This window comes from Triticum dicoccoides, chromosome 3A (assembly GCF_002162155.2).
Source record: "Triticum dicoccoides isolate Atlit2015 ecotype Zavitan chromosome 3A, WEW_v2.0, whole genome shotgun sequence".
Taxonomy (NCBI): domain Eukaryota; kingdom Viridiplantae; phylum Streptophyta; class Magnoliopsida; order Poales; family Poaceae; genus Triticum; species Triticum dicoccoides.
Genome location: NC_041384.1, coordinates 681,719,530 through 681,731,955, shown reverse-complemented (window position 1 = coordinate 681,731,955; position 12,426 = coordinate 681,719,530). Strand labels below are relative to the sequence as shown.

Below are 12,426 nucleotides of genomic sequence, written 5' to 3'. Positions count from 1 at the left end.
TTTCTCTTGATCTAGGAAGAAGATGCTCTGATTACCATGAAAGATGATATGGGAAGCGTACTACCACCCGTAGGTGGCCGCGGTATATATTGACTCTGGCGAACAGCCTGCCGTGGCGTACAAGTTGAGACGATCGCTAGGATACGTCTAGATTACAGGAGATCGAGGGAAGTAGTTTGAAAACAGATAGAAAGAGATATATGAGTTTAAACTACAACTCTATCTATCTATCCTTTTGTCTAACATATCTTTGAATACTACTCCCTCCGTCCCAATAATATAAGACGTTTTTTGACACTACACTAGGGTCAAAAAACAACTTACATTATGGGACAGAGGGAGTATTTCTAAAGATTCTTTTACTAACCCACAAATATCTGCTTCAATGAATATATTATGTGAAACTTAAAGCACATAAGAGCTAGGAGTATAAATAAATCACCAATTAACATAGTAACCAAAAGGGGTTGTGGTAGTGTGAATATCAGAGTACCAGACTCACCTCTTCAGCACAGAAATTCAACTTATGCCTAGACAAGCTATGGGGCCATCACAGGCTCACTGGACCAAGGTCTTTTTGACCCAATCCAGATATAAGCTTGAGTGAACTTCTCTGCAAAAATGTATCACACTTGTAAGTGGGAGTGGTTAATCAACATTCTACAGGCATCACAACATAACACTAATCATTTCACAAAAAAACATAACACTAATCATTTCACACAAAAAAACATAACACTAATCAATATGGACATCAGTAGTGCTAAGGAATTTCTGGAAAATTCTCACTTTATATATGATATACATACAAGATACAATCAACAAAAGCACTTGTTTTCCAATTCAGAGATAGTATATCTTGTCTAATTTCTACCATCTCATTTTATTCTCAAGTGGCTAGGATTCACATATAAATTCTGCCTGTGATATTGATCATCAGAGCTTAGAGAAAACAGGCTTCCGCTTCTCCATGAAAGCTTTGATGGCCTCCATCAGGTCATCAGATCTCAGCATTCCAGAGTTCCAAGTCGCTACATGCTCCAGGCCCTGCTCTACAGTGATATCTCTGCTTCTGAGTAGAACTGCCTTTGTTCCCATCACTGCGTTTGCCGACTTCTCTGATATTTCTGAAACAGTTAAAAAACAAAGTCTCTTAGTTATCATTGGTCGCAACTTGTTGAGTTACATAGTTGCTGGAGAAAAAGTGGTAGGCACAGTTAACAAGAAACTGGTTTACGCAGGGACATCTTATGCATGAATCTGAATTATGGTAACACCCTATGAACATGGAACAGTCAGACCTACATATGTGCATTTACTTACAACTTGGATGAACAAATCCAACTTGCTTCTGACTTGATAGAGGGGTGACACTAGTAAATTGCAAACCCTTTAAACCATTATACAATGCTTTGCTGGATTGATTCAAGTGCATTTGACTTCAAACTACCAGCACTAACTATATGACCCAAACTTTCCAGTTCACTTTTCATGTTGGGAAATGGAGCGCAGCGCCTCTGCAGCCAATCAAGAGAGTGGTGGATTTTGCTACTTAATGTAGTAAGAGAAACATTTAAGCCAGCACTTACAGGATAGGACACTATACAGACCCAAAGTGGTCGGACCCTTCCCTGGACCCTGCGCAAGCGGGAGCTACATGCACCAGGTTGCCCTTTTTTTTACAGGATAGGACACTAAGCACACTATAGCAAATGCGCAAAAACCAGGAAATGAGAATATAGATGAATCTTTATGAAAGTTGGGAGAGTTGGAATTCTAGAAAGCCTGTGAAACGTTTAAGCTGAACTAGATACTATATTCAAATACCAGCAGGTCACCAACTGTATTTAAAGACGCAATTCATGCGTGCTGTGAAGTTACTAACATGAAGTTTAACCTCTCTTTTTTCAGAACCAACGGGTTCTGACTGACATAAAATCAAAGATTATCCAGCCAAATGGATCTACGGATTCTAGTTAGATCAACTGCAATCAGAGTACAAACAAGATTTATTGACAGCATATACACAGATACCCAAGAGAGACACCCTTGTTCTTTTTCTTACCAACAAGAACTACATAATGATGTAATGGAATCTTAAGTTCTGCAAACAATGACTCTTTTGTGGGTTGTGAAATTCCAGGCAACATCCCTTATTAGTTTGAACTTTGAATTGCACAATTCATGTTAAACATTTTAGCAGAATACAGAACAGAGGCAACAGCACTGAAAAGAAAGAACAACAGAGAGAAATCATACCTTTGGCAATCTTCGCAACACCGGCATCCAGCTCCTGCTTGGAATCGAACACCCTGGTGACGAGCCCCATCTCCTTGGCCTCCGCGGCGGTGATCCTGCGGCCGGTGAGCGCGAGGTCCGCCGCGTTCCCGTAGCCGACGATCCGCGGCAGGCGCTGCAGCGCGCCGAGGTCGGCGACGATGGCCATGTCCACCTCCTTGAGCACGAAGGTGGCGTCCTTGGAGCAGCAGCGTATGTCGCAGGCGGCCACCAGTTCGACGCCACCGCCGACGCAGGCGCCGTGCACGGCCGCGATGACGGGCTTCCGGCACAGCTCGACGGCGGTGAGCGCGGCCTGCATGCCCAGGATCGCGCGGCGGAGCTCCTCCGCCATGGCCGCGGGGTCGGCGCCGCGGGCGGGGGGCGCGGTGAGCGGGTTCCCGGGCCCGCCGAGCTCGATGCCCGCGCAGAAGTGGGGGCCCGCGGCGGACAGCACGACGGCGCGCGCGGCGGGGATGCGGTCGAGCAGCGCCATGGCGCGCGGGATCTCCGCGAAGGAGTCCGGGCTGAGCGCGTTGAGCTGCGCCGGGCGGCTGAGGCGCACCTCGTACACCGCAGCCGCCGGGTCGGGCCGCGTCACGGCCAAGGCCTTGAAGCCCCGCCGCAGCTCCGCCTCCGCGTCCGACGAGCCCGCGCCGGCCATCTGATGCCGTGTGGGGATTAAACTCTAGCCGCCTGTGCTGCTCTGTTGACTGCTGCTGCTGCTGCTAATACGAAGGAAGGAAGCCATCATCATTCATGGTAAAAACCGAAGCTAATCCTCTCTTGTTGTTCTTATGATGGATAAGATAAGCAGCTCGAAAATTACCAGAAAAAATGAACTTATCCGAAGCTTCTATAAGCAGCATCTCCAATATGTAAAGTACATCGTCAAAAAGTGATAGATAAATAATTTACATCATCCAAATATGCTTTTTACATTAAAAAAACATTCAATTCACTTATAATTGATAATGTAAAGATAGTGCTCCAACAAATAATGTAAAACGGCCAATGGCCTCGCTATAGCCGATGTACATAAGCATTTCAGCCGCACTTCAACCGTTGTATAGCCGCACTCCTTCAATCAAAATTATCCCATAGATATGTAAAATGAACCACTGACGGAGCATCCCAGTGGGCAAGGCGTGGCGGCCGCCATACCTTGATTGGGTGAAATGAAAATTTTATATGTATGTATCTACTGCTATCGGTGGATATCCTAGAAGCCATGCAATGCTGGGAAATGTCACTACGAGAGAAAGAGGCGGTTCGCTGATAACTGGGCCACGTAGATGCAGCCCACCAACAAACCAAGCCAGTACACACGATGCACGAACCAGCCTGAGCTTTGATGCACGAAGCCGCTAACCAAGTACACACCCACGAAGCAAGGTTTTTAGGGAGATGAAAATCTATATCCAATTTTTTCAGGGATTCAAGCTTCAATGGGTCAAGAGAGGAGCGAATGGAGCTGCTCATGCATGCGCTTAGGACGCGTTTAATATTGGTGCTAGCTCTTTGTCTCTTGATGTAATCCCTGCTTGTCTGATTGACATTTGTACAGTCGGATGCAAATCCCCTTAACACTTAAATAAATTGCCGAGAGGGCGATTCTCAAAACAAAAACTACACTCTTATGCAGCAGCAATCCTAGAAAGCACGGCGGCTGCTGGCTAGGATGAGGCGGATGACGGGACTGGCAGATGGCCAACAATGGCCGTGGGCTAGGTGTCGCCGTTGAGCAAGCGTGTGCATCAAAAACAATGACTTAAGAATTCGCCACACCTTAAATTTTTTTTCGTCTTCCGCCTCTTTAATGAACAATATTTTTAAATTCAACATGAACTCAAATTTTATACCAAATATAGTCATAATGCAACAAATAGAAGTGCATCATATCAAACGAAATTCGGATCCAACAAATAAAAATGCATATAAACATAGCATCTCAACTTTCATCCTCTTCATTATCATTAGTCACACTGTAAACATTGCATCATCATCTTCAATGGCTTTTTTGTCGACGTTCTCAATTTGTTGATGCATTGATGCCGCCACCTCTACCGGAAGCACCTCCATGCCAGTCATGTTGTCATCAAAGCCACCTCTCATGCCACTCATGTTGCCATCGAATCCACCTCCCATGTCACTCATGTTGCCACCGAAGCCACCATTCATGTTGCCACTAAAGGCACTGTCGGTGTCAAAACCGGCGGATCTCGGGTAGGGGGTCCCGAACTGTGCGTCTAGGCCGGATGGTAATAGGAGGCAGGAGACACGAAGTTTTACCCAGGTTTGGGCCCTCTTGATGGAGGTAAAACCCTACATCCTGCTTGATTAATATTGATGATATGGGTAGTACAAGAGTAGATCTACCACGAGATCAGAGAGGCTAGACCCTAGAAGCTAGCCTATGGTATGATTGTATGTTATGATTGTTGTCCTACGGACTAAAACCCTTCGGTTTATATAGACACCGGAGAGGGTTAGGGTTACACAAGGTCGGTTACAAAGGAGGAGATATCCATATTCGTATTGCCTAGCTTGCCTTCCATGCCAAGTAGAGTCTCATCCGGACACGAGACGAAGTCTTCAATCTTGTATCTTCGTAGTCTAACAGTCTGGCCAATGGAGATAGTCCGGCTGTCCGGAGACCCCCTAATCCAGGACTCCCTCAGGCACCTTCAATGGTGCCACTGAAGGCACCACACATGTTGTCACCAAAGCCATCACCCATGGCACCTCCTATTCCTCCTCCCATCCGCCCATGACAACCCCTATTCAATCCATTCCTCCTCCAATTCCACCAATAATGGCACATGATGTTCCTCCCATTCCTCCTCTCATCATGTTTCTCGTTAGGATGGTCTTCTTCATAATCATTTCATCGCGACAAAGCTCGACATATGCTTTTGCTTTGGGGGCGAGGCCACTTGTGTCCATAAACATAAACTCGAGGGCCTTCTCCTCCATCATCTTGAGCTCATTGGCCGCCACCTTTCTCTCCTCTGGTTCCACCTTTCTCTCCTCGGCCGCCACCCTCCGTCGCTTGGCTCCCAGCACCCTCCTCCATTTCTTTCAATTTGAACATTTTTTCTTCAGCATACCCTTTCCTTGAATGACAATGACGTCAAATCCTTCTTTATGATCATTATCTCTGGCCTTCGAACCCTTTGTTTTTTTTCACTTTTGTCCGGCCTATATGTTTTGGTCATTGAGTGAGGAGTGAGGCTCATTTTTCTCTCCTCACCCCCACCATCGTCATCTTCATCTTCATGATCAACAATCAAACTTTTCTTCCTCGGAGATAAATTTCTCGATTCTTCCACTTCTCATCCTTGAGCTCTTTTGTAGCAATGATGGAAAATGAAGGGGTTTCCATTCTTTTTCTTCTTCTCCCCGTTCTTGTTTCTTTCTCGGAACAAACCTTAGGCAATCATTTTCTACAACAAGACAACAAAAATAGCATCACCATTTTAGGAACATATGCATACTTGGGCAAATGTAGAAAAATACACAAAAGTAGCAAAGCAATTACCATGTCACTATCACCGCAACCACTAGGGTTCATGCGATCAAAATTGGTCGAGCAACCTGCCCACTTTTGCCATTCGCCCTTGATGGTGCCCCGTTGTTGACGAATGGAATCCCTCGATCGCTAGTGCCCTGTGACGACCCAAGACCGACGCTCCAGAAGCCTTCCATGTTTTCCATTGTTGCCGTGTGTTTCATTTGTTTGTTGCATTCATCATGTCATCATTTGCATTGCATCGGTTGTCCGCTACCATCGTTTTCATAAAACATGCATCCGTTCGTAGTTGTCGCGTCCCCCCTTGCCTTTGTTGACCGATCCGAGTCCAATCGGGTTTCGATTCCCTCTTGTCAAATCACCTAACCCCTCTTTGCACAATGCATCGATCCCTCACCCGCGTCCAAAACTCTCCGTACCCGAACCGCACTGTCGTTACCGATGGGTCCGGATCATCCCCAAACATCCCTAAAACATATTTGGTTTCTTATTTAGATTACCTAACCTATTTATTTTGGGCCATCCAATTACGATCGGAGGGACCAAGTAGCCCCTAAGCTAACCAACCACCTATATAAACAACCTAACCCTAGACCTAGGTTGTCCCATCCATCCATTCCATCCCGCAGCCGCCGCCACTCCACCAAATCCCCCTCGGGATCCATCCCCAACCAACCAGCCTCCACCTCGCACCTCACGATCTCCTCCCGATCCAAACCCTCCCCGACCACCTTCCTTGTTTTCCTCTCCCCAAATCATCAGCAGTCAACCAGTGCAAGCATCAGCCCCGCTTGATCTGGATCATACCGAGGCAACATCCTCTGTCCTCAAGCGCGAGAGGAGCTCGCCCGGGCCTCACCTCCAGGACCCCGCCGCCGGAGCCGGCCACAGCACTTCGCCGGGTCTCCTTTGTCTTCCTGTTTCTTCTCGTCCGAGCTCTCCTCAGCTCTCTTGTTTTTCTTCCTTGCTGCCACAGGAGCCCTCCACCATGGCCGCCGAGAAGAGCTCGCGTCCCCGTGCCCAGATGCTCCACCACCGCCTTGCCTCGTCGCCCGCCTGCATGATCGAGGACACCCGAGGCCTTGCCTCCTCTTCCCTCCTCTGCTCGATCCGGAATGGATCGTGAGCACCGAGCGCCTCCCCGCGGCCTCGCACGTCCATGTCGTCGGCTACAACAGCAGCAGTAGGTCATGTTGCCGGCCTCCACCCTACCTCGCTCGGTGCTCAAGCACCACCACGCCGCCCTTACCTTCCCTTCCTTCCTCTCCCTTCTCATGCTCTTTCTCATATCTCTCTCTATGTCTGCTCGTACAGGAAGCCCGACATGGCGTCCTTGGAGTTTTCAGGTAGCATAGCGCCTCAAGCTCGTCCGCCTCCCCAAGCCGTGCCCTCGCCTGCCGTCCTGCCGCCGCGTCCGTCTTCCCCAGGCGCTCGAGCCCGAGCCAGGAGACGAGCAGCTCGTTCGATCCCTGATAACCCACAAGTATAGGGGATCGCAACAGTTTTCGAGGGTAGAGTATTCAACCCAAATTTATTGATTCGACACAAGGGGAGCCAAATAGTATTCTCAAGTATTAGCAGCTAAGTTGTCAATTCAACCGCACCTAGAAACTTAATATTTGTAGCAAAGTAATATGATAATAGCGGTAACGATAGCAAAAGTAACATTTTTGTTTTTATAGTGATTGTAACAGTAGCAATGGAAAAGTAAATAAGCGAAGAACAATATATGAAAAGCTCGTAGGCAATGGATCAGTGATGGATAATTATGCCAGATGCGATCAATCATGCAACAGTTATAACCTAGGTGACACAGAACTAGCTCCAGTTCATCAATGTAATGTAGGCATGTATTCCGAATATAGTTATACGTGCTTATGGAATGACATCTTTTGTCCTACCCTCCCATGGCAGCGGGGGCCTATTGGAAACTAAGGGATATTAAGGCCTCCTTTTAATAGAGTACCAGACCAAAGCATTAACACATAGTGAATACATGAACTCCTCAAACTACGGTCATCACCGGTAAGTATCCCGATTATTGTCACTTCGGGGTTAACGGATCATAACACATAATAGGTGACTATAGACTTGCAAGATAGGATCAAGAACTCAGATACATTCATGAAAACATAATAGGTTCAGATCTGAAATCATGGCACTCGGGCCCTAGTGACAAGCATTAAGCATAGCAAAGTCATAGCAACATCAATCTCAGAACATAGTGGATACTAGGGATCAAACCCTAACAAAACTAACTCGATTACATGATAAATCGCATCCAACCCATCACCGTCCAGCAAGCCTACGATGGAATTACTCACACACGGCGGTGAGCATCATGAAATTGGTGATGGACGAAGGTTGATGATAACGATGGCGACAGATTCCCCTCTCCGGAGCCCCGAACGGACTCCAGATCAGCCCTCCCAAGAGAGATTAGGGCTTGGCGGCGGCTCCATATCGTAAAACGCGATGAATCCTTCTCTCTGGTTTTTTTCTCCCGAACACGAATAAATGGAGTCAAGATGGACCTCGGTGGAGCATCAAGGGGCCCACGAGGCAGGGGCGCGCCTAGGGGGTAGGTGCGCCCCCACCCTCGTGGACAGGGTGTGGGCCCCTGACGTGGATCTTTACGCCAGTATTTTTTATATATTCCAAAAATAATATTAGTTGATTTTTAGGTCATTTCGAGAACTTTTATTTCTGCACAAAAATAACACCATAGCTTTTCTGCTGAAAACATCGTGAGTCCGGGTTAGTTCCATTCAAATCATGCAAGTTAGAGCCCAAAACAAGGGCAAAAGTGTTTGGAAAAGTAGATACGACGGAGACATATCAACTCCCCCAAGCTTAAACATTTGCTTGTCCTCAAGCAATTCAGTTGATAAACTGAAAGTGATAAAAAAAACTTTTACAAACTCTGTTTGCTCTTGTTGTTGCAAATATGTAAAGCCAGCATTCAAGTTTTCAGCAAAGATTATGAACTAACTGAAGGAAATATGCCCTAGAGGCAATAATAAAGTTATTATTTATTTCCTTATATCATGGTAAATGTTTATTATTCATGTTAGAATTGTATTAACCAGAAACATAATACATGTGTGAACACATAGACAAACAGTATGTCACTAGTATGCCTCTACTTGACTAGCTCATTGATCAGAGATGGTTAAGTTTCCTAACCATAGACAAAGAGTTGTCATTTGATTAATGAGATCACATCATTAGGAGAATGATGTGATTCACTTGACCCATTCCGTTAGCTTAGCACCCGATCATTTAGTATGTTGCTATTGCTTTCTTCATGACTTATACATGTTCCTATGACTATGAGATTATGCAACTCCCGTTTACCAGAGGAACACTTTGTGTGCTACCAAACGTCACAACGTAACTGGGTGATTATAAAGGTGCTCTACAGGTGTCTCCAAAGGTACTTGTTGGGTTGGCGTATTTCGAGATTAGGATTTGTCACTCTGATTGTCGGAGAGGTATCTCTGGGCCCTCTCGGTAATGCACATCACTTAAGCCTTGCAAGCATTGCAACTGATGAGTTAGTTGCAGGATGATGTATTACGGAACGAGTAAAGAGACTTGCTGGTAACGAGATTGAACTAGGTATTGAGATACCGACGATCGAATCCCGGGCAAGTAACATACCGATGACAAAGGGACAACGTATGTTGTTATGCGGTCTGACCGATAAAGATCTTCGTAGAATATGTGGGAGCCAATATGAACATCCAGGTTCCGCTATTGGTTACTGACCGTAGACGTGTCTCGGTCATGTCTACATAGTTCTCGAACCCGTAGGGTCCGCACGCTTAACGTTTCGATGATAGTTATATTATGAGTTTATATGTTTTGATGCACCGAAGGTTGTTGGGAGTCCCAGATGTGATCACAGACATAATGAGGAGTCTCGAAATGGTCGAGACATGAAGATTGATATATTGGAAGCCTATGTTTGGATATCGGAAGTGTTCCGGGTGAAATCGGGATTTTACCGGAGTACCGGGAGGTTACCGGAACCCCCCGTGGACTTAATGGGCCTTAATGAGCCTTAATGGGACTTTGGTGGAAGAGAGGAGAGGCGGCAAGGGCAAGGGCTGCGCCCCCTCCCCCCTAGTCCGAATAGGACAAGGAGAGGGGGGGCGGCGCCCCCCCTTCCTTCTTCTCCTCCACCTCTTTCCCCTCTCTCTCCTAGTCCAACAAGGAAAAGGGGGAGTCCTACTCCCGGTAGGAGTATGACTCCTCCTGGCACGCCCCTCTCTAGGCCGACCGCACCCCCCTTGCTCCTTTATATACGGGGGCAGGGGGCACCCCATAGACACAACAATTGATTGTTTGATCTTTTAGCCGTGTGCGGTGCCCCCCTCCACAATAGTCCACCTCGATAATACTGTAGCGGTGCTTAGGCGAAGCCCTACGTCGGTAGAACATCATCATTGTCACCACACCGTCGTGCTGACGAAACTCTCCCTCAACACTCGGCTGGATCGGAGTTCGAGGGACGTCATCGGGCTGAACGTGTGCTGAACTCGGAGGTGTCATACGTTCGGTACTTGATCGGTCGGATCGTGAAGACGTACGACTACATCAACCGCGTTGTGCTAACGCTTCCGCTTTCGGTCTATGAGGGTACATGGACAACACTCTCCCCTCTCGTTGCTATGCATCACCATGATCTTGCGTGTGCGTAGGATTTTTTTTTGAAATTACTACGTTCCCCAACACTAACCGTATTCACAATAACATTTAGGTCTCATGTTTACTCATATCAACGGCATAATCAACTAGCGAGCAATAATAATAAATCTTGGATGACAACACTTTCTCAAAAAAATCATAATATGATATAACAAGATGGTATCTCGCTAGCCCTTTCTGAAACCGCAAAACATAAATGTAGAGCACCTTTAAAGATCAAGGACTGACTAGACATTGTAATTCATGGTAGAAGAGATCCAGTCAAGTCATACTCAATGTAAACTAACAATAATACATGCAAATGACAGCGGTGCTCTCACTACAAAAAAATACACTTCCGTGATGATACGTGTTTGTCACAGTAGGTCGCGTTTTCTGTCATGCATGTACATCCATGACAAATTTATGACAGAATCAAGATAGTCATACATGTGCTGTCATAGAAGTGTTCCATGACATTGCCAAAATTATCATCACGGAAGTGTCCACTTCCATGACGATAAATCGCGTGTCACAGAAGTGCTTTCGTCAAGGGTGACTGACACGTGGCATCCACCGTAACGGAACGTCGTTAAGCTATCGGGTCGGATTTTGGATCCGATAACCCGTTAACAGCCACGACCAATGCCGATTTTCCATGTGTAAAATTCTCATTGGCTGACGGATCCAACGGGCGAGATGGGCCTATGATATGTTGACACGTGGACCGGCCCAAAAGTAGCCCACAAAGATTAAATGGGGCGGCCCAACCGAAGGCCCATAAGATTTGGCGGACCATAATGGGCCGGCCCAGCTAAAGGCCCACAAAATTTAGCGGACCATAATGGGCCGACCCAGCTAAAGGCCCATACGATTTTGCAGACCATAATGGGCTGGCCCAGCTAAAGGCCCACAAGATTTTGCGGACCATAATGGGCCGGGCCAGCTAAAGGCCCACAAGATTCTGCCGACCATAATGGGTCGGCCCAGCTAAAGGCCCAACATTCTCTGTCAAATCGGCCCGTCAACGGCCTGTCCTAAACTTGTCATCAACGCGGCCCATGGTCACTTCTGGCCCGTTAACAGTCCGCTAAGTAATTGGGCCGAATTACGGCCTGGTGTATTTCCGGCCTGTTAAAGGTCCGGCTTCATTTGGGCCCATTTACAGGCCATCAAAACTTTCGGCCCATAAACGACCGTGAAGGATTTGGGTCATATTCGGCCATGTCTGACATTCGGCCTGTTAGAGGCCCACTATAGCTTTGGGCCAGTTTCGGTCTGTTGTCATTTTCGGCCTGTTAAAGCTGGACGTAAACCATGGGCCATATGTGGCCCAACGTCATATCGGGCCCATTAACGGCCCATATAGAAATGACGATAATCTAGCCCGACCGAAGTTCCGGCCTGTTAAAGGACCGTGTATTAGGTCGGCGCATTTACGGCCCGTCCGAATTTCGGCCTGTTAAAGTTCAGTGGGTTATTTGGCACAATCAGGGCCCAATCTCACTTTAGGTCTATTAAAGGCCCATGTATTTTATGGGCTCGAGATATTTACACCTGTAAACGGCCTATTTTTACTTGAGGGTCCAGATTATGTTTAGGCATGTTAAAGGCCCACTATGGGCACAGGCCTACCAGAAAAATATGAAAACTTATGCTGATTTAGGCCCAGATATTTTTAGTGGGCTACATGCCAATTTCGGCCCGTAATTGTTTTTAGCCCAATTGGAATGGGCCCGACGAATGTTGGCTTGTTGGGCTCCTATGAAGCTTTCGGCCGATTACATTATTAAGATAAACCTACACTATACAAAAATAGCGTCGTAATTACTGCAGCCTGAGGCAGCATCATAAATGTTGTATCACAACAAAATAAATTCCAACCATACAACAAAAGGCCTGTTGGCATAAAGTTTACAGTCCTT

At 46.7% G+C, this 12,426-nt stretch overlaps 1 protein-coding gene across 1 annotated transcript; it reads right to left on the bottom strand.

The window, feature by feature from the left end:
• Nucleotides 1-761: 761 nt before the first annotated feature.
• LOC119270158 (delta(3,5)-Delta(2,4)-dienoyl-CoA isomerase, peroxisomal-like) lies at nt 762-3,069 on the bottom strand. Its single transcript, XM_037552129.1, has 2 exons — nt 2,260-3,069; nt 762-1,127 (listed from the first exon to the last, which is right to left on the bottom strand). The coding sequence occupies exons 1-2, from the start codon at nt 2,939-2,941 to the stop codon at nt 937-939; spliced, it is 873 nt and encodes a 290-aa protein (XP_037408026.1). The 5' UTR covers nt 2,942-3,069; the 3' UTR covers nt 762-936.
• Nucleotides 3,070-12,426: the final 9,357 nt, after the last annotated feature.

Excerpts from the sequence above, each read along its gene's own strand:
- LOC119270158 (XM_037552129.1), bottom strand. The coding sequence starts at position 2,941 with ATGGCCGGCGCGGGCTCGTCGGACGCGGAGGCGGAGCTGCGGCGGGGC. Across the intron at positions 1,128-2,259 it reads TGTTGCGAAGATTGCCAAAG|AAATATCAGAGAAGTCGGCA; the intron begins GTATGATTTCTC and ends TAACTGTTTCAG.